This window comes from Choloepus didactylus, chromosome 17 (assembly GCF_015220235.1).
Source record: "Choloepus didactylus isolate mChoDid1 chromosome 17, mChoDid1.pri, whole genome shotgun sequence".
NCBI classification, from domain to species: Eukaryota; Metazoa; Chordata; class Mammalia; order Pilosa; family Megalonychidae; genus Choloepus; species Choloepus didactylus.
Window position 1 is genome coordinate 37,487,208 of NC_051323.1, and position 26,838 is coordinate 37,514,045.

General features: G+C 46.2%; 1 protein-coding gene across 4 annotated transcripts in view; it reads right to left on the reverse strand.

Annotated features, from left to right (window-relative positions):
* Positions 1–121: 121 nt before the first annotated feature.
* SPTBN1 (spectrin beta, non-erythrocytic 1) overlaps positions 122–26,838 on the reverse strand; it is a 197,263-nt gene continuing 170,546 nt past the window's right edge. For 2 of the 4 annotated variants that reach the window (XM_037806815.1, XM_037806817.1), the window contains exons 19-35: positions 25,862–26,125; positions 24,353–24,577; positions 23,800–23,889; positions 23,341–23,622; positions 22,548–22,678; positions 20,907–21,111; positions 20,187–20,561; positions 15,655–15,899; positions 14,360–14,498; positions 13,506–13,590; positions 11,791–11,987; positions 10,608–10,720; positions 9,827–9,890; positions 5,158–5,396; positions 3,790–3,963; positions 2,183–2,225; positions 122–1,438 (exon numbers count right to left, since the gene is read on the reverse strand). In XM_037806815.1, coding sequence (XP_037662743.1) covers positions 1,220–1,438; positions 2,183–2,225; positions 3,790–3,963; positions 5,158–5,396; positions 9,827–9,890; positions 10,608–10,720; positions 11,791–11,987; positions 13,506–13,590; positions 14,360–14,498; positions 15,655–15,899; positions 20,187–20,561; positions 20,907–21,111; positions 22,548–22,678; positions 23,341–23,622; positions 23,800–23,889; positions 24,353–24,577; positions 25,862–26,125 — 3,090 coding nt within the window. In that variant the 3' untranslated portion in view covers positions 122–1,219. Of the gene's footprint in view, positions 1,439–2,182; positions 2,226–3,789; positions 3,964–5,157; positions 5,397–9,739; positions 9,891–10,607; positions 10,721–11,790; positions 11,988–13,505; positions 13,591–14,359; positions 14,499–15,654; positions 15,900–20,186; positions 20,562–20,906; positions 21,112–22,547; positions 22,679–23,340; positions 23,623–23,799; positions 23,890–24,352; positions 24,578–25,861; positions 26,126–26,838 lie in introns of those variants that run through there. The other 2 variants (XM_037806814.1, XM_037806818.1) reach the window with 2 other exon arrangements.

Genomic DNA, 26,838 nt, shown 5'->3' on the forward strand with positions numbered 1-26,838 from the left:
GCTGCAGTTTCCAAAGATATGCAAAACAGGGATGCAGACTGACCATTTCACGTTTGCTGCATTGCAGTTTCCCTACCTGGCATTCACGCAGGAGAGGAAAGACGACAACTACCCACCGTGCTAGGTTTAAAAGCATTTAATGACGTAGCATATATTTAACAGGTAGGGCACAGGCTGAGAGGTACAGGTCAGACGACTGGGCACCAGGCCTGGGCCACCACCTCCTGTTCAGGCCCAGCCTCTGGAGTTCATTCCTATCAATGCCATTTTGATTGTGCAGTAAGATGAAAATTTGTCATTACAATAGTTACAGTGACAGAGAAATGCACACTATGCATCGAATAGCAAGGTAATGAAGCAAATTATAACACAGTGTGGCAACGCACGAGCAAGTAACCATTAGAGTAACATTACTTTGTCCAGTAAATGCTTCGGTTCCACTTGTACACTTACCAATGATTTAAAGGGTTTATTATACATCTAGTTTTATTATACTTTGTACTAGAATTATCTCAAACATACAATATAATGTATTTCAGCAAAAAAAAAAAAAATTGAAATTACAGATTATTTAAAACAGTATCAGTTTTTCTATTCCTTCTTGTATACCAACATTCTTAACCGTCGCAGTTGATGCAGAAAAGTCGCATGTCGTGGGGTTGTAAGTGATGCCCAATACAAATGGTTTGGTCTGTAGAGTTAACATGGAGCTGCGCTACGGCTGCAGCGAGATCAGAACACACAATCTGTTTAATAAAGGTTAGACCCATTGTGGGCGCTTCTAATAGTCAAGACTCAAGGCAACCACCAGAAGTAAATGGAAGAGAATGGTGTTGGGAAATCGGTATGTTCTGTTTCTGGTGAGCACAGGAAATATTGTTTAAGCACCGCTGCCTGCATACCAACAGCACTAGAGGCGGGTTATTTCCAACACAGCCTCACAAAATTGAGGAACAGTTTAAATATTGAGATCTAATCTATATAATTTCGATTAAAAAAAATCTGATCTTCCCTCTGCACCTCAAACTTTTATAACTTGGAGATAAAGTATTTAGGTGCCCACCCCCACCCCCCCAAGAAATGCTCTATAAATTAAAAAAAAAAAATTCAACCACATTGAGGAACATTAGGCACAGAGAGTAATGTGTTGGTTCTGAGCTTGCATGCTGGAATTTCACTGAAAAGGTGAGAGAAGGGCAGAAGGTGGAAGGAAAGGAGTTCACTTTTTTTTGCCAAACAGGCTGAACCGCTTCTCTTTGTCTTTCTCTTTGTCCTTCTCCCGCTTGCCGGGACTGGACTCGCTGGTGATGGTGACGACGCTGGCCGGTAAGGTCTGGGCCCGGCTGGATGCTGGCGTGCTCTGGGTGCTGGCGGATACCTCGTGCTGATCAGAGGCGATGGCAGAGGAGATGGCCTGGATCCATGTGTTCATCTCCTCCTGCACAAAGGACGCAGCACAGGTGAGGCTCGACAGAGAGGAGGAGGCCTGAGGTGCTCTCATCCTGTCCTCCCCAGGTGCCGCCCACTCCTCCAGCAGTCAGAAGGCTCGGGAACAGGGCGCCAGCTAATAGAGGCACCTGGCTAACCGAGGCGTAGGCATGGGAACCATCTGGGGCACATTCCCGGACAACCTCCACTTTACTCAGCACAGGAGAGTGAACGCGGCTTGACCTTCCATGACAACGCGGTTTACGGGAACTGAGGGTCATCACCCTAGTATACGGCCCTGCCAACTTGGAAGACTGGTCTCCATCTATGGGGTGCCAGGTCCCATCCTGGAAGCTGCTGTTGCAAACTAAAGTGCTGCACACTTGTTTCCCCATCATTTGACCTTCTCTCCTCAGGGTGGAGAACAGCCATGGAATTAAAGGGAACAAGGCATCAGAATCCAATTCTGGTCCTGTATGACCTCAACTGAGCATCACCCACTGTGAGGAGGTGGGCAAGGGTCAATAGACCCTACACTAGCTCTCCTCCTACAGCAAGGAGACAGCGAGAGGATGGTCACAGCCCCCAGAAACCTGGGAGAACTGACACCTTCCAATACTAGTGACTGGGAACCCAGATGAAAGGAGCCATCATGATCATTTCTTAAACCAGTAACATGATCAGGAGATCCTCCCACCCCACAAACACTTGCTAACTCCTAAGTACTTGAGAGAAAGGAACCTTAGAAACTTACATCATCTTTGGCTTGGAAGAGGTACTCATTGCCATCACTTAGTCTGTAATTAGAAAGTAGAAAGAAAGTCACAGCTTAACAACAAAAAAATTAAGACCTCATCTCCCAATCCCATGCCCCACGGGGGCTGTAAGCTGCTGTAGGCTCACACCAGACTCGCTCATCAGAGCTCTGCTTCATTACCCACGGCGCCTGGGGACCCCAGAGGCCTGGCCATGGACCCTGGGGATCTAGAAGCCACAGACATGGGCCAATACAATATATGCAGGGAACCAGGAGCTCCAATCCACTGGGAGGAGGAAAACAGCCCAAACACGTTAACATTTGGATTTGCTGTGGCAAAGACTAGCTGGTTACCTACTCATGGCTCTCAATGGAATTCAAGAGACAAAGAGAAAGCTCTAGCTAAATGATGAGCCCTTCTGACATTTTGCTGCTGAGCTTGTACTCCCTACACACCAATGAACTCCAGAGTCTCTGAATAGAGGAGAAATCTGGGAAAAGATCTTCCAGATTTCTCTTCTTTTACGTATGTCCCAGGATGAAAGAAGCTGTCCTGGCAAGGCCATCATTGTGACAGCGAGATGCCACTCAGCTTGGTGGGTTCACTTATGCATTGCACTGTCTCCAGGGGGAAAAGGGTGATGCTGGTGTAGACGAGGAAAGGGTAACGCCTCTGCCAACGCCGGCTCTCTGGAGCGGCACCAAGGGAGCACGAGGAGGGAGGCAGCCAAGCAGCTGCCTGTGCCTTCTCTCAGGACCTGCAGTGTTCCGAGTCCTGCAGGGCCTGCCTGTGCTGCTTGCGAACAGCGCGGACTCAGTCTCATGGTTCAGAACTCTCAAGTGTGGCCGTCAGCCCAAACCAACTGGCACAAAACACACACACCCACAACCAAAGAGCAACGCCTTTCAGTCCCCAAAGCAACAAAGCAAATTACTGTTAAATCAAGCAGCACCCTAGTCACTAAAATGTTCACTTTTTTTTTACACCTTTAACATAAAAAATGATTTTTCTGCCCTTTCCCCATGAGTGGAGCTTCTGAGCTTGGATCCACTCAGCAGGGAAGTGTCTGTTCTACACGGTAGAGACATTTAGAATTAGATGGTTCTGGAGGCAGCTGGAACATGTGCTCAGGGAGTCAGGGCAGGACAGGGGTTCAGGCCCCACAAAAGCATTTCCTGTTTGTCTCCATCTGGCTCCAGGATGACTCATTTGACCCGTCTCTAGAGAAGTCATGAGCAAAGAACTGTATCTCCTCAGTCTAGATGAGCCAGAAAGATGGGGAACTCTTTTTCTAAGCATCCCATAACCCATGAAATGTGAATAGCTCACCTTAAGTCTCAGGGAACTGTAAGGTCTAACTTAGAAAAACAAAAGCTCCTTTTCCCTCAAAGCTCAGCTGCACCGTTAACCACAGGGAGCCCACGTGAAGCCAGCAATCCTAGCTGAAACGTGGGCCAGACCAGTTTTCTCTTTGTTGGGGATTTTTGGAATTGCAAAGAAAGGGAACAAACCAGTAACAGCACATGTCTAAGAAAATCAACCTCCAGAGTGCAAATAAACACACACACCCTCTCTGGCAACCAGTTGGCACAGTGACTCTCACCTCAGCTTGAATACGTGTTTCTTCTTTTTGTAATCGACGGCCACTTCACAGATGGCTTCTTTCAAACTCACAGGGACCTCACTGTGGTAGGGAATTCCAGAAGCGGCAGTCTTCGCGTCTTTGTAGAAACCCATCTCTTGATTATTTATGACACAGTAAACATTGTGCCACGACCTAGGCCGTAAAGAAAGGAAAGTCAAGTTTCCACACCACCGTCCCTTAAAGAATTTAAATTTGATTAATATGCAAATGGTGCTCACGCAACACGGTGAAGAGAGAAGCACTATTCTAAAGTACCAACCTGGGAAAGTTTTAAAAGGCCTTCCTAAATTCTGAATTCTGCTAAAGCCAAACATTGGGACAAAGTTCCTCAGGGAGACTCCTGGGACAGGGCACATTCCACAACAGTGGCAGGACTGGGAAGCCTTTGCGGAAAAGCATGGTGCTCTCTTCTAATAAACAAGGACACTCTTGGCTCTGATGGGAAAGGTTTTCATTGGTGTCTGGTATTCTTCATAATAATGGGGACAGGATGGGCTCCTCATTAGAAACGTGCCTCTCCTCCAGCCTCAGCAACGTGACAGGAGGTGGACCCAGGACTGTCACGTACCCTCATGGCACCTTCGGATGAATTAGAATAAGGTGGCCCTTTACCCAAAATTGGCAAACTATTATAATAACGAAACTTTACTGCCACCTTCCTGTATTAACATACACATCTATGCTGTCCTCAAGGTGAATAATGGCCCTTAGAGGTGCCACTGTGCAGTGTACAACCTGTACAACGGTACATGGTGGTCCCAGGCAGTTAGTTGAGCACCACAGGCTTTGGAATCAGATATAAGAGTCACCTCGGCTTTGCCATTTACTAGGTTTCTACAGAGAACGGGCTTTCTTAACCGCCGAGAGCCTTAGTTTCCTCATCTATAAAATTGGGATAATAAAAACAGGGTTGTAGGGAAATAATGAATATAAAGACTGATAGAGAGATAAGGCCAGGGCAAATGTTAAATGTCTCTCAAAAACTCCACAAGGAATTCCTACAATGAAACCATTTCACTTCAAGTAGAGAAGACCCCTCAACCTCAACCTAGCAAATTTCTTCTCAAGATGAATGAAGGCCACCTTTTGCTATTCCCATCCATACCTAACTTTTCCTTCCGTCAGTGAATGAGCGGCACTTTATTCCCACTTTCCAACTTAGTCCCTGACAGAACAGGATGCCCCCGGAAGCAGAGACACTGCTGAACCAATGAACTATACAAACGCTCTTCCTCTCCCCCAATCCTCCCCAAACCAGGAGGTGTGCGCCTTGTCCTCCATCCGCTCGGCCTCCCACCTCGCTGCCTCGACGCTTGCTGCCCTCACCTGCTCGAGGCTTTCTTGTTGTGGGCCTCCCACTCGTGCTTCCGGTTCAGGAAGCCCTCCATCTGGGCCGAAGGCATCTCCTGGGTCCTGGCTGGTAAGGTGGCTGCACTCTGGGCCGGAAGGCCCGTCTTGACTTTGCGGTCGGAGGTAGGGGAGGGAATGGGGCTGGACTCCTTTGAGCTCGTCCTCTGCTCTGCAGCACCGTTGACCATCTCGCTTGTGTCCACCGTTTCTGCCATCTGGGGACAGTGGAGAGGCCATTCAGCTAACCCTGTGAGCCCTGGCGGTGACCACATACGCTCTGACTGACTCGCACACGTGGCTGCGTATAAATGCCTAGCACAGATTGAGGCAGTACAGTAAAACCATCGCACACCCCACAAAGCCAGCTGGACACTAAGGACATTAGAAGGTGGGAATGGATTAATACCCGCCCGTTTATGGGGTGATGACAAAAGCGAAATGCCAGTATGAGTTTTACTGCACTCTGCACCTCTGATTGATCCATTTTCTCTAATATAACTCAGATCATTTCCTCTTACAGTTACTTTAAAACAAAGGACAGTGGTAACAATCACACATAATTAAATATGAGAGAGACCGGACGTTATACAGCAGCCACCTTACAACCAAGGACGCCACCAGAAGGGCTGGAAGTTTAAGCGAAAGGGCATTCACAAACAGATCAATAGACAACTCTATCAGAACTACACAGCATTCCCCCGCAATAAGACAAGAAAAGACCTGTGGTTTCTGAAAATGCACTCTGGCTCTCCTCTCCCCCCACCCCCCAAACATCGTCATAAACACATGCAGAAATTAGGACGACAATCATGCATTTCACATCTACCATCCCAGTTAGACTTTGGAACTTAAGAGCTGGAAGTAAACGAGGCAAGTCAAACATCAATTTAACCACATCTGCCCAAGTTGTATCGTGAGTGGGTTGTAGTTTGTGTTAAAGGAGCCGGAAAAGCCAATCACAGTCACTCAACACCACACGGCTATTTACCCCCAAACAAAGACAGAACCAGGGCCTTCCCCATCACGTGCTTGGTTGATCGTGGTGCCTTGCTGCACTGAGACGAGAATGCCCAGAGACAGCCAGGCTTCCAGAGGCTGACCCTTCAAGGCTGGAGACGTCTTCGGGAGCTGCTCCTTCCCAAGCTCATTTAAACTGTAACCCTCATGGTTTTTCGGCTTTGGAAATGCAGCAGGGTCTCGAGTCATTATCACTTTCGACCTGTGTACCATCAACTGTGTACCATTAACTGTAGCAACCCTCAGCTGACATGCCCAGGGTGTGGGATTAGCAGGTTACTAAAGCTGGGTGTGGCCGACGCTTTAGTGGATTACGGACGACCTGCACCCCTCACACATGGACAGACATGGAGGTGTCAATGGCACACTCATTAGATACGGCCCCCGCAACTGCTGCCCAGGACCAAAATGACACCCAACGAGCAGCAACCACTTCAACAGGGTCACCATGGCTGGTCACTGCTGCTTCAACACTCACATCTGTCAACTCGCAGGAGCTGGACTTCCCACTTGGTTGGCTGGGCCTAACACTTGATTTTCAACAAAACTAATTCTTTGGAAAAAGGGCTGGTGAAAAAATTTAGAAGGGAGGGAGAATCGTACGTTATGTTACTTCTATAAAAACTATCAAAATCAGCATCAGGGTTTAGGGTGAGGCTAGAGACTATGTAATTTAAGGGTGATTTTAATTGGAAGCCTTCCCCCCACAGCAATGTGGAAAATGGATCACCGGGGCAGGAAGACATGGGGAATGGGGGGGTGGGGGAGCCTGGCGGTTACCCTGGCCTTTGCAAGTGAGAGTCTGTAGACACACGCTTATGAGCAACAGGCTATGCCTGAGCATTTCCCTTTCCCTCTTGTCATGTAGGAGAGATGGAGGACAGGAAATAATAACCCGGAAGTAAAATCCTTGTCTGAAGGATGTGAGTGGAAATTAAGGTGGACAACTCTGTTCTAATGGGGAAACTTCTGGTGAGGAGGAAGTGTGAGCTGGTCGGGAGGCCTGTGCCAGGGTGTGTCCAGAGAGACATGGGGTTAGTATGTACAGAAATCAGGTTAAAAAAAATTTAGTGCTGCAGATTTGACTTGAAACCAGCTAGTGATGGCAAAGACCTGGACAGAGAGATGTATGTGGGGCTAAAATTGATTACATTTGGTCAGCCCTCAAGGTAGGTGAAGGCCAGGGAGGCTTCTTCTTAGGGAATTTCTGCAGCAAAAATTTTTTCTTTAGAGTTAGAAGGAAAGAGAAAACCCCAAACCAGTATGCAGAGATAATTAATGTTTATGCAAATGAACCACTAACCAAGAAAACAAGAAAAATGAACAAAATGAATTTTAATGGACATGTGCTTTAAGCATGCCAACAGACAACACACCACTACAGACAAACATCAAAAGCAAATCATAGTGCTATGATCAAACAGTGGGTACATGTGCATACAGAGCCCCTCCCTGCCCCCATGTTGCTTCTCTTTAGCAATTAGTCCGGAGTGCTTTAGTGGCTACATACCCCTGAGATATTTAAATCAGGAGGTGAACGTGAAAGCAACGTGACAACTAGTAGAGCACAAGAAACACCCATTGGTTTTCAAAGTGCATGAAGCAACACTGTATTTTCAAGTTCATTAACTTGAGTCTCTGCACCATAACAAAAGAAAAAAAGGCTCTTCTTCCAATGCAATTCAATGGTAATTTAAAAATTTGTTCTGGCAAGCTATTATTTAAAAACCTAGATAAAAATAGGCATGAGAGCAAATGCTAAGAGCATTATAGCTCTCCTTCCATGTGTGCTCATGCTTGTTTGGTTTTATTTTTTTGGTCTTCTGAATACAAAAAAAAAAAAAAAAAAAAAATCACACATAAAATTGGGCATTAGTCCTGATGATACAAAATTTAAACATATATATGGAAACATCACATATATACATACAGATCAATGACAAACATAATTTGGAGCCAGAAAGACATGTCAGGGCTCCCTTGTAACCAAAGACAAAGCAGTAGCTTTCTCTAAAAAAAAAAGAAAAATGGATTTTGGTGTCTTTTAAGGCAGAGACCCAATAATGGTGCACACCACCCCCAGAACATAAGAAGCTTGGCATCTATCTATATACCCATCTACAGTCACAGGTAGATAGATATGTACATAGAGATATGGAAAAACAAACAAGCTGCTATATGATGTTATCCTGACAAAAGAAAAAAAAAAGACATGCATCATGAAATGAAAAGACAAATCAGACTTAACTCATGGAGAACACATATCAAAACAGGTTTCTGATTCCGCTAACACATCTAAATATGGCAAATGAGCGAGTGAATGTCTCACAAGGCTTTGACGTAACATGGATTTGGTCTTGTTTGTTTAGTTTTTATCAGTACCAGGAAATCGCCTCTTTCATCAGCTTTTAGTCCTAGGGAACAGGATTTCTGTTAAATATTTTCAACCTGGGCTGGTGGTCCCGATAAAATGCCATCCTAAAAGACTCCTCAGAGAACTCAACAAAAAACCTTAAGAACCTGAAATCGGAATTGTCCGGGACATACCACTGGAGTTCCTGATCTATGGAGACGCTACAATTACTTCTGAAGCCAGGGGCGGCTCACCAAGTACATCGTTCAAGTAATCAGGATGAACCAGAAATAAATGGCTTTGTTCCATTAGTTTGAAAAATTAAAAACAGTTTGACACCCTGAAGTCACTGACTGAATGGAGAGGCCCGGAAGCCCAGCAGGCAGGCTCCTGAAACAGGTGGCAGGCACTGCTGTCACCTGCATATCCCGCATCCTGATGGGACGGGGAGACGGTGGTGGCGGCCGTCAGCAGGTACTTCACTCCTGAGGCCTGCACCACATGTGCTGCAAATAAAGCCTAGAGTTCTCAATTCAGTACTTGGCAGAAAAATAGGGGAGAACTGGTGTATAAAAAGGAATAAATAACCCGAGGGTATCAAAACGTTTGAGATTCTATGCCTACAATTCAAATAGCTTCCCAGTTATATCCAACTTCCTTTTTTTGGTCATTTTTGATAAATGAATGCCTCTTTCATGGAATGTTATCCAGCTGACTTTAGGTTTTAATTTTAGTACGGCAAGTCTCCCTCCTCATACATCAGTCTTCCTAGTCACGACCCAACAATCGCAGTAAATTAGGTTAATAATATTACATCTGTAAAGTGAGCCACAGGTGCACATACTGCACCCTGTTAGTATCAATGCATGTGTCATACCTGGCAGGTTTTAGTTTTCTTCTTCATTATGCTGTAATCTCATTTAATCTCAATTACTCATGTAAGGTTTTTGCTGTAAAATCTTAATAAAGTGAAAAGCTCACAATAAATAAATGAAAGTAAGCTGCTGTAAGGCCACTGAGTATTCATCAGTTAAAAGACTCAAATAAACATGGATTAAATGCAAACAAATATGCAACCAAGAAAGGCTATGAATTACGTAAAAATTTAACACTGTAGGTAAAGTAGAAGCCAAAAGGTCAAACCAACAGGTTTTGGAAAGAGTGGTTCTTGACAAACGGTAGTGAATCTCACAGTCCAGACCACGGCTGGTCACCGGCTGGCCGTCTGCTATTAAAGTTTTTGTAGTTTTGGTAGGTTTGAGAACGGTAACTAACCCGTGGAGATCCCTGTTCAGCCAGCAGACCATTCTGGGAAACTTGCTCTCCTTTTGAAGTATCCCTGTTAGGTGAGGGGGAAAAGAAAGAAGAGGGAAGGGAAGAAGAAAGGAAGGAGAGAGAGAAAAAGAAGAGGAGAGGGTAGGGGGGGAGGGAAATATCAGTCAATTCTATTACAAGTTTTCTCTATGAAAAACAGGTGCAATCCTCTTTAACGAACGTAATTTCTTGTTTTAAATTTGAAACTCAAGTGTTTTAAAACAAACTCGAGAGAGAGAGCAAAACTACACTTGCATCTATCTCCCAGGCATGCTCCTTACCCCCATCGAGGCAGCAAGGGGTGGCTGTGGGACTCTTACATGACAAGAACAGCCTCCCACAGACGGAGAATAGTGGCTGCCCTTTACGTGAAGTCACTCAGAACTTAAAGCAGTGTCTCCAAAAGCATCTCCACAAATCCCCTGGTTTGAAATGGGTGGTTCACTCTGGGAGAGTCTGAGTGTGAGTGCATGTGTCTGTGTGCACACGCATGTACTCAGTAGAGAGGATGCTGTCTGCACTCCAGTTCTGCCACCTACACAGCTATGCATGTCTGTAGGCAGGCCGGTGTCCTCCAATGTTATTCAGGGGTGACCACACAGATTCTAAACATTCTACAGAAAGAGTTAACAGGAAGGGCATGTGGCTGCTCCAGCACAGCCCAGCCTCAGAAGAGCTCCATACACCTCCCTAGCCTCCGAAACTGGGATTCCAGCCGCGCAAGCTGGGGTCCGTGACTCACCACTGCTGCTGGGACTCGGCCTCCTCTGGAGCCTTCGTGCTCGGCTCCGGAGAGGGCGGCTGTCTCTTCCTCTCCTCTTCTTCCTGCTGTCTGCGCACTTCCAGTAACTCCAGCTGCGGGGAGAAAAAGGCCACGTTCAGCAGAGCCCCAAGGGTCCTAGACGAGCTCCCTAAGTCCTTCTGAGTTTTCTACACTGGATCATTTGCTAAGCAAAGTGGCATTCGGTTCACCGTAACTGCAGCTACAATGTACAACTACAGGAAATGTTACATCTCAGTGAGGAAATAGGTCTATTCCATGGGGTGGCAAAATTCCTGAGAGTTGTCTGGGTGCCCTCTAGGACCTTGGGTTTAATTTCTGAGTTAACCACGCAGCTCTCAACTCTGCTTAGGGACAAAGTACTTGAGCCCGAGGGCCCATGCTAGACTCCCCACCAGAGCTCAGACAAATGCCACTAAGACAGAGCTGCAGTGGTTCTCATAGAAGCTGCTTGTGCTGGGGTAGGGACTGATGTTCAGCCAAAACCCCATCTGCACATTAAAAAACAGAGTCGTCTAATCGAAGCGCAGCCATTTCAGGAGCAACATGCATGCCCTGGAAGTGTTCCATTTTAACAAAGAACTCCACAGGTACATTTGAAATCCCCAAAATTGTAGAAGTTGAAAAGAAACACTATTTTTTTGTACACAATAAGGGACCTTCTTCCCACCAGGAGTGCAAAAGTCTTGCGAGAGGAAACCCAGTGAGCAAGTCCTATTTTAAGGCCATATTTATCTTGGCAGAAGAGATTACAGGATGGGGAGAATGTTCAGTGGCCTGGGGTCAAGCTACTACTCAATGGAAATTCAGCCTGAAGAAATGTTAAGGCTCTGCCGCCATGAAACCAATGCTTCTATGAGATACAGGAGGAAAAGCAGATCAAAAGAAAAATGAAGCCCATCATTCAGTTCCCAGGTACGATGCTAGAATAAGCAATCGTAGATCCAGCTGCTCAGGAGACGACTGAGTGGATGGCAACCCGGGACCTTCTCCCAACTGCACCGAGTGCCGCCCACTTCAGGAAGACCCCACTGCCTTTGAAAACTGAGTCACATGAATTCCCCAGGCTAAGAGGCGAACAGGAAGAAAAGGATGCCCCCGAGAACCAACAGGTAAGGCAGCCCAGCACCCGGGTGCCACATACCGTTGTCAACCTCTCCAAGGCGGAGAACCTCTCGTCCCAGGTGGCTGCAGACTTCTCAAATGCCTCGTGGCGCTTGATGAGTTTTTCCACCTCGTCCACGCTCTGGCCGATCTCTCGGCTGGAGAGGTACGGCTCCTGTCCGAGCAGCCAGGCCTCGGCCACACTGGCGTCCCTTGAGAACTGATGGACCTCCAGGACTGCACGGGGTAGCAAGAGTGAGGGCTGGAGGGAGGGGGCTTGACCACCGCGGTCGGCCTCGGTTCCTGGCACTGCTGCCATCTGGTGGCAGCTGCCGGGACACCCAGCTTAGGCCTACTCAATCTAGATCAGCACTGTCCAACGTAAACAATGCAATTTAAATTTCCTAGTAGCCACATAAAAGTGTAAAAACAAACAGGTGAGAGTAATCTTAATTGCATATTTTATTTAACCCAATATATCCAAAACATCATTTCAACATGTCATTGCTATTTTTTTTCCTTCCTAGTCTTCATAATTCGATGTGCGTATCACTTGTACTTAATGGCACACCTTCATCTGGACCTGCTGGATTTCAAGTGCTTGACAGCCACCTGTGGCCAGCGGCTACTACCCAGGACAGTGCATGTCTAGAGTGTGTACCCTGCTCACCCACAGCCCTGCAGGGATGCAAACCCTCCACAGAATCAGATCACATAAATGTAGCAGGCCTTCACAAATCACCCTTTTTTGGGATACATGCTGTTCTGTTTTATTTTGGAGGTATTGGAGGGAGAGGAGGATACAGGAGCATTAATAGAAGTTAGGGACAACATGGGCTAAGGCTTTTTTGCTTTATTTCATTCAGTCCTTCCATGCGTGAAAAAACACACATAGCAGGACTTCTGCTGCAGCTACGAGAAGGCTGCTTACAACCTGCCTGTTAACAAGAATTTTATTACATTCCAGGCAGCAATGCCTGTAAGAAATGGACTGTGAGCAGCATCAGTGTCCTCTGGGAGAACAGGACCTGCGGCTAGCCAGTTGTCCGCTTTCATCACCTTGTAGGCCCCAACATGGCCACAGGGAAACAATGCCACTTCTGTAGCAAGGACTTGTCGGGGAAGGTGAGACATTGTTCATCAGCTCTTCAAGGCCAGGGCTGTGCAATGCATCCCTGTATCCCCAGTGCACAACCTGATGCCTAGGTTCACAGGCGTTTAATGTGGGTTTTGCTGAACTGAACTGTATCTTGCCCTGAGAATTCTCAAATTGTACAGACCAAACCTTCATCTAAAGAATGGTTAGAAGGGGATTTTTGAAGGCACTGGGCCCAAGAGGGTGAGGTACTTGATGGACACAGGTTGCTTCCAACCTGCACCTCTGGTGTCTAAAAAGGGGGCTCTAATACAGGGATAGATCCCAGAGTCCCAAAAAACAGCTCGGCAAAGTACGGTAACTAACGCTTGAGTTGGGCACAAGATTAGGTCTTTTATCAGGCCAACTTTCCCCACCCACTTGATGTTGCGGTATAAAAACCCTTTTTGAAGATAGTCTGGAGGAGTGGGGCGGCTATTTGTACTCTCCCGGGGGATGCTGAATTATCTCACCCCGTGTAGTTTCCTAATAAACACCCAAATCATACTTATAAAAATTATTAAGTGATTAACATCACATTGATAAAAGCATGAAAAGAAATACGTATGTTTTCAGTGGACACTCAAAAGACCAGAAAGATATAAAGAGTATGTCCTTACTCAGTCTTAGCCATTCCCATCGGTCTTCCCACTTGTCGATCATTTCTTTTCTCTTTTCCGTCAACTGCAGCAACTTTTCCTTGATCTGTGAGAAAGGATGGACCCCGGGACATCTTAATAAATGGCACCACATTCTCCTTGCCTTTGATCACTTCATACGAGAAAACTACATTTTTATTCAGATACTACCACTAAGCCAGGAAATAGCCAAGAACTGGCCCAGTCTACCTGCGTAGTGGGACAGGAGGAGAGAAAAGCACAACAATGCTCTTTCCAGAAGTGGCTGGAAAGGAGGGGCTCTGCTCAGGCTGCTTTGTCCTGAGGAGGCCACAACACAGGGGGCTCCCTGCAACAATTACATTCAGGAAGACAGGGACAGCAAGGGGGACAAACCCCGAAGGCTTTGAGAGGACATGTGTTCCCTTGGAAGCGACCGCACATTGAACTGTTCATTCACCTCTTTATTATCACCATCCTAATGGGAACTGGCAATTATCTACCCAAGAGCAAACCTATCTATGACATATGGGATGAAGGGTGTCACCCAGGAGGAGGTGAGAAGGCACCAAAACTTCAACCTAGGGGCCACAAAAATTATCTTCTGTGCCACAGTTTACTGGCTCTGGCCCTAAGCTCTTATGTAATTATCTTATTTCAGAGGCACAGTAAATAATTGAGGAGTTTTGAAATAGATGTGTGTGTATACAAACGTGTGTGTATATATATGTACATAAATGTCTCCATGTGTGTATGCATATGTGTGCATATACACATGGACACACAAAACAAAGCTATTTAATATCTTATCACCAAATGCATTCACCCCGTGGTCCCAAAGCAAAGCAGGAACTTACCTCCTCAGATGCATAGTGTTTTCTCGCCAACAGGGATTTCCCAAGTTCAATGCAGGTTGTGAAACTGTCATTACGAGCATCGATTTCAGCTTTGATGCCTTGATGATTATTCATTAATAGTTCAACAGATGATACATCCCTGAAATTAAATAATACCTCCTTTAGGAGTCCAAGCTTTTCAAACATACGTGCAGGTTTTAAAACACATCTTTAGTCTGAAGGAAACTGTCCCACCACACAGTCAGGCTTTCAGGTCTGATTCGCAGAGTGCAGGCTGGGTCACTGGAGCTAAAGCACGGAGATGGTGTGACTCAGGACCAGCCACGCAGCCAAACACTTAGAACAAGGAACTTGTATTTCTTTTTGTGCCTAAATAATTTGAAATGTTCATAGGAGGGTGCCAGAAAAACCACTGGATTTTTGTTCAAACCTTCACTTTGAATTGCAATTGAGAAATACACTTTCCCAGAAGGCACAGAGGCAGTAACAGGTGTCCCAAACACACCCTGATGAGCCAGCTGCCAACGTTCAGACCATGTGTATTCCCAAGAGCAACTGAGATGGTCTCTCTACTCAGACAGGAAGAGTCACAGAGCAGAAACTAGCTTAGAAATCAACTACAGGTAAAGCTGTGAGACCATCTCAAAGGTAAAAACCTACTAACTGGAAAAGTCTGATCCAGGAAATACAGTGACCTTTTCTTATACATAAAAATATTTCTTCTCTTGGGACATAAGTCATTTCTCAATTACAGTGCAGGCTGGTGCTGGTAGACGTGAACTGGAAGGTAAGTATGTGCCTGCTTGTTCATCTATCAGCTTCTTTTCATCACTCTTTGTATGAAACAAAGCCAAAGGGAAGACAAAGAACCAATATTAAATAATCCCAAGATGCCATCCAAGCAGATGTTGAGTGACACCTTTAGTAATGTGTGTGAAGGGGATAGAGTGGACATAGAAAAAGGACTCAAAAAAGCCATCTTATTCCAATCTTACGGCTGCTTGAAGCATGAGGTATCCAGACATGGGAGGGAAGACTTGGGTGGGGAGGGGAGGGCAGGCAAGGCGGGGGGACAAAAGGGACAGGCTTGATAACACCAGGCCCCTCGTCCCCCAGCATCGCTGTGTCGGAGAGGACTGAAGCAGCGGCAGCTCCCCCCACTCACACCGTCCCCTCTTCCCACTCTGGCCTCGAAGCCCCCCTACGAGAACAGCTTTCAAGGATCAATGTCCTCTCTCAGACAGCTCTTCCACGATTAGCCTGATTTCCTCCTGACCGGGAGGGTGCAGAGTCACCTTGGCTTCTCCTGGGCTTCGATCTGCCGGATCACGTCCTCCATCCAGAGCATGAGGTCGCGCACCAGGCTGAAAAAGCGGAACTTGTCGCCCGTGTCAACCAGCCGCACCCGGCGGCCCTCGCAGGCGTCCAGCAGGGCCTTCCAGGCTTCCAGGACCTCATTCTCCCGCTTCTGGATGTCGTCGGCCTTGTCTCCGGCATAGGCCGCCTGCAGACGAGCTGCATCCTCCTGCAGCTGCCTCACCTGCAGAGCCACAAGGAAGACGGGTCTGGTCAGACCGCAGCATTGCACTCCACCAGCCCACTCGCAACACACTGCAATTCGCTTTTCTGCTTAAACACCAAAGGGCACTAATCCAAATGTGGTCCTGCCCCTCAAGAACTTTGCAATTTCATTGGGGAAGTGACCAAGTCACAGAAACCTACGTTTACTATAAATATATTGAATTATATTAAGTTCTGTTAGGAATAAAACAAATGAAATGCTACAGGAATGCAGGTGGGAGAGTTCGTCAGGAAAACATTCCCTGGAGGTGGCCTGGAGCAAAAGGATGGTATGATTTGAACATGCACAGAAAGTACAGGCCATGTGTCGGGTATATTCAGAGAAACTCCGTATCTGCTCCTTTGGAAGAAACATGACTTTTTAAAACACCATGAATGAGAAAGTAACTGCCAGGAAGAATGCATTTTGAAAATGCCTTTCCATTGCTATGGGCTGATGTTGCTGAAATGAATATAAATATCACCTGTAAAAACCCACAATGGCACATTTAAACTTAAAAAACAAAAACGCAGCACTTAATGTTATTCAAAGAACAAATGACTGATGTCAAAGGTGAAATTTTACTAGCCAAATTTCAACAAAAACTTTGCAAACTTGGAAGATGAGTATTGCAATTAGGTAAATGCAGCCAATGATATGATTCTGTTTGCATCTCTGTACTTTGGTGGGTCATCATTTTCAGCTGTGACAGTCACCAAAGCCAAAATACAAACATTGATCTGAAGAAAGTTCAGAGAATAGGAAATGCAATTGGGTCTTAAACATGAAGAGATGCTACATAGAAATACTATAATCTGTTAATGATTCATTGGCAAAACTGTAGTGTGTGATGACAAATTTGTCTGTGAGCTGATATGTCGCTTACAGGAGTAGGAAAGGGCACTGCTACCATCAAAGGCAATGGGCAATATCCGTTAATCACAACTGCATGTATCTTTAGATTTTTACAGTCACACTTTGGAGAATTTGCCCTACACATACTGTTGTATACATATGAAACATACATAAGGTTACTCATTGCAGCATTGTTTGTGAAAGCCCAAGATTAAGGTAAATGTCCAGCAATGGGGATTGGTTAAATTAAATGTGGTGCATCCATACAACAGGCACCTGTGTAGCCAAGAACAAAGCTAAGGTGGTGCTCGATGTACTCATGTGACAAGCGTGCCAACGTAACTGCTAGGTGGAAAAAGCAAAGTGAAGATGGGCTACAAACTATCACCCTTTCCATGCATAAATGAGAGAAAAGCAAAAATAGGTTTGCGCATCTTTTTTTTGGTATATGCCTAAAGACCCTCTGGAGGGGTACAAGAGAAACTAGTAACCAAGGCTATTTAATATTTTTAAATTTCTTTTCCTATATGCGTTGTATAATGGACATATTACTCATGCCATACACGTATACAACATCTAATTAGAAATAAACACATTTGGGGAAAGTGTACTCGATGATCATTTACTGATAAGCCTGTGTGATCACATAATATGCAGACCACAGTCCTGGATGATGAGCACCTTCATATGCCTGGGAGGGGAACTTGGGTGAAATGAGATGTGGGTGGAGAAGGACAACACTGGGGCTGGTGGGGAGGTGATTTACTGACCCCGACTGCACAAAAAGACTTAAGGTGGCAGTAAGTGAAGAAAAGAAGGTTCTGCAAAAGATGCAAGAATCAATGGGGAAAAAAACAAAAGAACCAAAAACCCACAGAACTGTATAACACAAATGGTGAACCCTAATGTAAACTATGGACTAGAGTTACTAGTACAATTATAGTAATATTCTTTCATCAATTGTAACAAAGATACTATACTAATGACAGGTGTTAATAAAAGGATGGGGGTATATGGGAGCTCTGCATTTCCTGCACGAATTTTCTGTAAACCTACAACTTCTCTAAAAAAAGCAAAAAAATTTTTTTAAAAAAGGCAAGCTTAAAAAAAAAAAAAAAAAAAAAAAAAGAAAAAACCAATGGGATCTTGCTTCCATATCCTAAGGGGCTGCTGGAAATATTCTCTAATTATGGCCGAGGTACAACAAATGACAATGAGCAAGTTCCTGGGAAATTATCTGAAAAGCTAATTTCCGATGACCCTAACCACATCTTCCCATGCAATTAAAAAAAAACAAAAACAAAAAACAAAAACATATTTTCCTGAACCTCTGGTTGTTTTTAATTTGCTCTCACGACAAGATGCAAAGTGGAAGAGGATAGCAACGGTGAAAATTCCTACAGGAATTAACTTATCAGTCTCTGAAGACCATCCCCGGTGCAAATCTCGTGTGTCTCCCCCGCATCCCACTGCACCGAATGGGGGAAGGGTGGAACATCAGGCAGGCACAAAATTAAATAGCCAAGGAGGAAACACCACTGGGCCTCCTGAAAGCCAAGAGCCTTCTTTCTGGTCTCATCTGTCGTATTAAACCTGGGTCGGGCCAGTAACAGCAGAAGGAGGCGCAGATCCTTTTACAGCTGCGCATGGCCTGGTCTGGGGGGTGTGCAGAGGAGGAGGCTCTCTGACCTGAGTTCACCCCCATCCTTGATGTAACTACACTCCAGCAGGCCCCTTTACACCTCTCTGAGCCTCATGGGGTGAAATGACTTACTGAAAAAACAACAGAGCAACTTCAGCGTCTCTTGCGTCTCTTCCAGTTCTTCAAGTACATGATTTTACAGGTGCAAAGGAAAGAGCTAATGCTGATGGGCTGTTTTCTAACTCCATTTCGAGGGACTCCCAAAGCTTCCCTAAACTTTTACTGTACAACAATAGAGAACATTTATAGGGCTCTTGCTACAGCCTATGGTTTGCAAGCATCATCTCCATCCTCAGGGCACTGGGGAACTGGGGCTTAGAGGGACAGGGTAAGCCTACAGCTGTACCGAGTGACAGGCCCCATATCAGACCAGGGCCTGCCCGTCTCCAGTGCCCGTGCTCTAACCACACGCCTGGCGGCAGCCTCACACATCCTGGGCCCACACGGTGCTCTGAGGTGTTATGTGGGATGAAAGCCCAACGTGCATCTGAGGTGCTCTCAAATGGCAACTTTTTCAAATGGCCCTAGGGACAGATCGGAGACCCTTACAATGTACGGCAGGCCCCTTTTAAACTTTCCTGCGTGCAGACTCTGAGCCACTCTCCATTATCTCTTTAACTATTTCCTCAACACCTTCTACTCCCTTGGTGGAAAAGGTGAAGCCACTTAATCTGAGCAGAGACTCAGCAGAGTGAGAAGACAATGGCAGTAAAGGTGGCCCCTCCACAGAGTCCCCCCCTCCCCGCCCCAGTACCCTAAAAAAGAACAGTCAAGCTGATGCACCTGACCAGCAACCGGCAAACTTCGGTCTGCAGCCAAATCGGGGCTGCCTGTTTTTGTAAATAAATATCGACTGGGACACAGCATGCTCCGTTTAAATATGCAAGAGGCTGTGGGGCTCTCAAAGCCAAAAATACTCACTATCTGTCCCCTTACAGAAAGTTTGATGACCCTTGCACTGGATAATCAATGTGCTCTTAACAGACAAGAACAAAACCCTTGATGTACTCAGGACTGGTATCTTTAATAAAACTGGCTTGTTCTCTAGGGCCATGAACTTTAGGGAGAGGAAAACACCACAGTTTATTTCTCAACTAAAAGCAGTATGAGTAAACAAGAAACTGCACAGATTAGAAAGGAAACTAGAGTGATTATACTACAGATGCCTACCATTATACTGTCATTACTTTGTCAAACATCACTTAAACAAAGTCTTAGTGTTAGCCATTTTATACTGGGGTGAAAAAAGGCCAGGCATGTTATAACATTAGGACCTTGTTTTCCCTTTTTTCCAGATACATATCTCAGGCACTGGTTGATGGAAAACAACAAGGTATTATTTTGGAACTTATTCTGGCTAGATATGCTGACGTAATTATAGAAACGCTTATTGAGAAGGCCTATAACTTGCAAATGTTTGTGTGAGCATTTGCAGTATTTATTTTTTCTTCAGTCATTTTTTCTTTAATCATTTTTTTCTTTAACTCATTCAGTACGGTTTGCAAATGTGGCAAACTTAGAACTTTATGGACAGATGGGTTCCCCCAGATGGAGCATTACTGCAATGTGTGTGCGTGTGTGTGTGCCTAATTCATGCAATACTCTGAGGCATGTTTTGATGCAGTCAAAGAATAGAGAGCTGCTCAGAGAGGTACAGATCTAGTATGCAAAGAAACACCTTGCCCTCTCCCCTCTGCTCCCCCACCCACCTGAGTGCCCAGAGCCTGGATGTCGTGCTCAAACGTGGTGTGCATTCTCTGTAAGGTCTCCACTGTGTTCTGGTCTCTCCCGAGCTCCTCTGGGAGCTTCTTGTGTTTGTCCTGTATGCGCCCGAAGATCTCCTTGGCATCGTGGTAAAACTTGTGCAGTTCGTAGGAGGCCGCAAGAATCTGGGTTCTCGTGTCGATGAGCTCCAGGAGGTCAGCCCAGGCTTCGTTGAGGCCGTCCTTCCACTCCGCTATGGTCGCGGCATCCGAGTGTCCGGAGTTGATGAGCTCGTCTGCCATATGATTGACTGTGTCCACGCGCTCCTGCCCAATGTTCCCTGTGTCGCGAGCAAATTCCCGGAATCGTTCTTGTAACATCTGGACCAGAGAAGAGCACAAAGACATCATTGAGATCACTGTGAAAACTTCATTTCTTGATCACATGACTAGCCTCTGGAAGGAAGCTGCCCTTAAGTGGGAGGTAACAGTAATGCACATGACTTGGCTCTAAAATCTTTTCTCAATCAGGGTTTCTTCTTGCTCACTGTAGCCTCCACCTCTGTTTACCACTGGAGGAGGGAAGCCTAGAGAGGTTAAGCAACCCAAGTCAGGGTCCCCCAGGTGTGACAAAAACCTCATGAATGGCCTCTGATTTGGGTCCAGAGGGCCTTTGGTACCCAGCCCTCACTGCACCACCACTCTCGCTCTGGCTGCAGTACTTGCCGTGACGTGCTCGTAGTCCTGCCCCAGTTCATGCGACCCTGCAACCACCTCCCTCTCGGCGATCCACTGCTCCAGGTCGTCCACCTCCCGGTTGAGCTGGAACAGCCTGTGCCTCTCGTCCAGCTTGCCTCTCCTCTCCTCGGCAAGATCTTTCAGCCCAGCATAAAGCTTATCCACTTTGGACTGCCGCATGCTGATGCGCTCGCTGAAAGAGAGGGATGGAGGGGTGGGGGATAAATGTCAATTTTCTTCAGGGAGAAAACAAATGAGACAGAGATGCTGGGAGAGGGTGTTACATGAAACTTCTGAAAGGGAACTTTGGTTTAACCTGTTTAGCCTGAGAAATAAAGCTCCGAAATGTGACCTCAATTTCATAATGAAATCTAATATGTAATCAAAACACACAATAATTTAAGGCTGAAGGCCATCCTGAGCATCATGATGAAGGGAGGCAAGGAAAATCCTAACTCTCTGCACCACTGGTTCTGGAAGTCAAGATTTCCTTCAAGGTTCAAAGTTGATATAAAATCGGCGGTCAGAATGTACAACTACGTAATGGTACTGTGAACAATCGAATGTACGATTTGTTTTGTATGACTGCATGGTATGTGAATATATCTCAATAAAATGAAGATTTAAAAAAAAAAGAAAAGAAAAGCAATTTGTGCTATGTTCTGTAAAAAAAAAAAAAAAAATCGGCGGTCAAGGGAGCTCTTCAGTTCTCAAGCACCACGCTGCCCAAGGAGCCAACGATACCCCCTGCCTGGCAGGCACCAGCCTGTCCTTTCTCCAGGCTGGATGCTCATACTGCTGGGGGGTTGGGAGGGCTGTCCCTGCTGCTCGTTTCAGGGTTCGGGGGCTGCAGGCAGCAGGCTGCTTCCCTGCCCTTCACCATTTCTCCCTCCTAGAATTACAAACCCTCTAAATGGAAATAAAGATTTGTTGATGCCCCTCTTTGGAGATTAGGAAGGCCACTTTCCTTAGACTCCTGATCATGGACACCTCCTACAGCAGCACGGCCGCTGACCCGCCCTCATCTCCCCCAGCCGGCCGGGGCTAGGGCACACAGCCAGTTCCTAGTGACACAGTGAGCCTAAAACGACTGACCCTGAAGTGAAGACGGGGCTGGCAGACAGTCAGTGACCACCACACACTCTCCTCTTCTCCTTCAAAGGCCTTCTAAGCACTCATGTGTAAGAGCTGGGAGGTGATATCAGATCAGACATTTTGTTCTTCCTGGGAGACCTTTTATTTCAGTCCCACTTATTCTCATCTACCACTCCTCTTCAAACTTGCTCTGTCAAATAATTACTTCCTAACACTGGAAGTTCAACCCATGGGTAAATGCTCTTACGACACATACCTGTGCAAGTCAACTGGCACTTCTGACTCATCCTACCAATAATCTTTTAACAGGCCTGGGCCAACTGGAGACGTTTACGTAACCCATGAGAATAATTTCCTAACCTAACAGTTCACCGTTCCTATTCAACATAGACTCACTGGCCAATGCTTCCCAAACGACCTCTTTACCAGATACTCAAGATGAATTCTGTCATTTTCTTTTTCACCTGGCTTGGTAAGAGCCCCATAGGAGGAGGAACTGATGGCCAGGGTCTCATTTTCACAAGGGGCACCCACCTTTCGGGATGGCCGTCAGCCACCAGGGCCCGGCTGGTCTTGGAGAGCTGATGTACCGTCTCTGCATAGTCCTCCACAGCTTGTTCCAAAATCTGGTGCTTCTTCAACATGGAGACAGCACTCTGCTCGTCCTATGAAAAGGGGGACCATCATAATCATAGTCATCCTTTTCGGGGCCAGTGCCTCCTTTAGGGGGCGGGAAGAAGGATCATCAGAAATGAAAAGACCAGAAGTGTGATATGGGCAGTGGGGCGCAGACGCGTTCCAAGAGATCGATGTGGACTGGCCCATGGGAGGCCTCAGCAAATGACGAACACGAGGGCTATAAAGAACAGCCGAGACCCTTCTAAGGAATACAGTAAAGCTCAGGCAAACAAGTGCATCCTGCTGGCTAAAATTCCCCCGTCTACCAGGGAGAGAGCAGCAGGCTAGAACCTGCAAGTACTTTTACACAGTCTTGGAAGCATCTTAGACATTGTAAAGCCCGGCTAACCCTGTAACTAGAGAGAGCAAGAAGTACCCGGGCAAATTTCTAGCAGAGAAAAAGACAATTAAAGTATGAATCCAATCCGTAACTAATCTAAATGACGACAAGGATTCAGACAAGAAAACTGCATGTCAAGGGGAATTATCAGCCAGATCTGACACCTTTATGCACCAAGGAGCCCCAGTGACACTCAGAGGCAACGAGTGTCACGAAGACAAGGCCACCGGCCGGAAACAAGCTCCGGGGTTGAGTCTGGGGCTCCACGGGGGCAGGGCAGCTTGACAGAGGGCCGGGACCCTCTCTCACCTTGGCCTTCTCCTCCGACATCATGTACAGCTCCTGCTCACTCATCCACGCCTCGGCCTCAGCCGCGTCGAAGTAGTACTGCTGGGCCTTGTGCGACTCCTCCAGCCGCCTGTGGCGCTTCTCTGTCTCCTCGATGAGGAGGCCCCACAGCTGCTTCAGGTCTGCGAGCCTCTGCCTGATGGCCTCAGCACTGAGGCTACTGCTGTCAGTGACCACGTTCTGGCTCCGCTCAAAGACATCGTCGATGCGAGGCTGGTGCCCCTGGATTTCTTTCTGGAGGGTCTGTACGGAGTGGGGAACACACACGAAAGGCTTACTAAATTGCAACAGCCTGGAGTTTATACGGTGCTGCCAGGGCCTGAAAGTAATCATGAGGCTTCAAAGCTCTCTCACATTCTCTGCCTTGTAAGTTAGGGCAATTATTTATCAGGCTAAGCCATCCTGAGCAGAAACATTTACCTGATTTTTCTTTATCAACAGCTGCACAGTCTGGAGGTTGTGGCCATGATCTGTGGAAGTTGCCAGGGGCATCCTCTCTCCAACCCACAGCTGGAAAGAAGCATAAACAGGCAGTGAGACCAAGTTCCAGGACTGCTGAGGAGGATAAATGCATGGCACAAACCAGCAGCAGGGACAGCAGAGAAGCCAGCCTCACGGAGAGTGTGCTCAATGCCACTGGGAAGGGCTGCCTGAGTGTGCCCTTCACCCGGGACAGAGGGCAAGGGTTAGCCTTCCAAACCTTACTTCTTCCCAATGTCAGACTCACTGTGAGTCTAAAATGCCATGCTGGGGCAAGAAAATCCTAGAGAATCTTCAGAAACCCAGAGCGAACAGTGCAGTTGCATTTTGTGTAAGAGTAGGAAGAATGTGTTGAAGACTCAAGACTTGGGCTCTGAGGGCTCAGCTCACCAACGTGGCCCACGGTGAGCTCAAAAGAGCAGTGAGGACATGGGCTTCAGGACAAGCATGGAGGTTTGCGGAAAAGGCACTGGTGCAGCAAGGGCTTACTCACAATCTCGTCCTCCACATCCCTGTTGAACTGATGGATCTCTTTGGAGGCCAACAGATTGTGCTTCCTCTCACTCAGGGGCTCCAGCAGCTCCCTGAACTTGGTCTGCACGGTGAGGCGCTTGCTGTCCACCTCATCGGTACTCTTGCCCTCCTGACTCAGGGCCTGGGCTTGGCTCTGGAGCTCTTCAATCTCCTTCTTCCGTACTTCCATCTGATTCTCCAGCATCTGAGGGCAGAAAACAAGCCACCCCTCACACACCAGAGAAGGGGAAAGCAGCCAGTCCCATAAAACACTTGTTTTTGCTGCTGACCAAAAAGAAAGGCTGAAGAATATGAATTTATACAGTGGCAAGCCAAGAAAGTGGTTCTAGCATCTATCAAGCCACCATTTAGCACTCAGCACATTAACTGATTTTAAAAAACCCTATGTTAATGATTTTTAACCTTGGGAGTAATATTCAAGTTTATCCAAGAACTGGGGAGGAAAATGATAGGGGAAACGAGTTAATTATGGGAACAGGACAGTCTTCATCTGATTTTGGAAATCAATTTAAATATTAGGATGGGGTAGTCTTGTTTGAGGTCACCGCTCTTTTAGGCAAGGAGGTATGGGGAGGGGTAGCTAATGTAATAATCTTCCCTCAATTCCTTCATCAGAAAGCTGACATTCTTTTCCTTTCTTTTTGACATACTGGATAATCAGCTGAAAACACACAAATTGCTTATTTACATGAAAAATAGGCAGCAGTGGAAGCACAGGTTTCCCACTTAGGAAACATCACCCCAGGAAGCCTAACATGGACTGCTCATAGACCAGGGGTCAGCTTCTGGGAATGAATTACATTGACTCTTCGCAGGTAAGGGAGGTAAACAGCTACCACTACAAACCACCCATGAAAAAGCCTCCTTAATGCACAGTGACTTGAAAGGACTGGAGTAACCACATCATTTAGAAAAAGGAAGGGTAGTGCTACTTTGGGTGAAGAAACAGAAAGTCCATCCTTGCAGACTGACTGGTTCCAAGCAGAACTGCTGAGCCCAGTGGGACTAGCCACGCACTTCCAGGGAGCCACTGGAAGATTCTGCCACAGACGTACCTTCCCCACCTCACTGGACCTGTTTTTTCATAAATTCATTTGCCCTCGGTGCTCTTCAATCACGATGTAAAGAACTGGTAGATTTCTTTTACTATCTGTGAAGTACCCTGAGCAACTCAGATAACTGTCACATATCTAGAAGTTATATGGTGACGTGTGTAAACATGAACACTTTGCTCCTTTAAAATGCAGAGTTGAGTGAAATGAGCATTTTCTCTACTGTACAATGGAGATAATACCCATCAACTAAGAAGACGATATAAATTATTCCCATGCACACATACTAATACTTCTAATATCATGTCTTTTCCAGTTGATTCTGGTAATGCCTCACAATGCTGTAAAAGCACCAACTCTCCAGAACATGGATGCTTTAGATGATAAAGAACTATGTGTTCACCCTGCCCACTTACCTGTTGCTTTTTCAGCAGGATATTGACGCTGGTCAGGTCTTTGCCGTAGTCATCAGACTGGATCTGACTCTCCAGGCCATGCAGCCATTTGTCCAGGTCTGCACAGCTCTGGGTGAAGAGTTCAGCCTTGTTTGCATCAAACAGCCGCTGGGCCTTGGTCTGGGTGGTAGATTCAAGGACTTCCCACATTTTATGTAAACCAGTGAGTTTCTCTTTCACCACGGCTTCTGTCTCGGGCTTTTCGGAAATGAGCTGCATTCCTTCCTGGAAAACACAAACCAGTGTGGTTTTAAATAAATACAGTTAAATACAGAATATGTGTTACTGTATAAAACATATCTATGATGCTTGATTCGTGATTTACCCATTCATTCAACACACACACACACACAGTTCTTCCACATGAAATTACTGCTCAATAAAATCAACGGCAGCCTAGTTTACGACACTGCATGGGTTTCATGGGAGCCAAGCCACCAGTGGTTGCTCCATGCTGACAGTTTCAACTGTGGTGATGGGACATGAAATGATAATAACTTAAGACTTCATCCTTTCCACTTCGGCCCTAAAAGATCTAACACATTATTTTAACAGTTAAAGAGTATGAAACAATATAAAAACTGTGAAGGCAAAAGGGGAGGGGGGGGACCTCACCTTCAGATTCAGTCATGCTGCACAGAATGCCCCTGTGCCGAAATGATATATTTTAACAATTTTTATAGTGCTTCGGATATAGCAGTTACACAAGACAGGGAAAATTTAAGACATGTAATATTTTTCAGTTCTCACAGTGCAACACAAATAATTTGATGAAGACAGTGGGAGCTTGCACCAACAGCTCATAGTCAGTTACCTGCAGCGCTTGAGATACATGACAGAGACCAAACACCTAGTATTCCTTGGAAGATACATCAAGCGCTTTGTACCATTTGAGTTTCTGTTTTTCTCCCTTCTGGTGGTTTGAACTCAGGAATTGA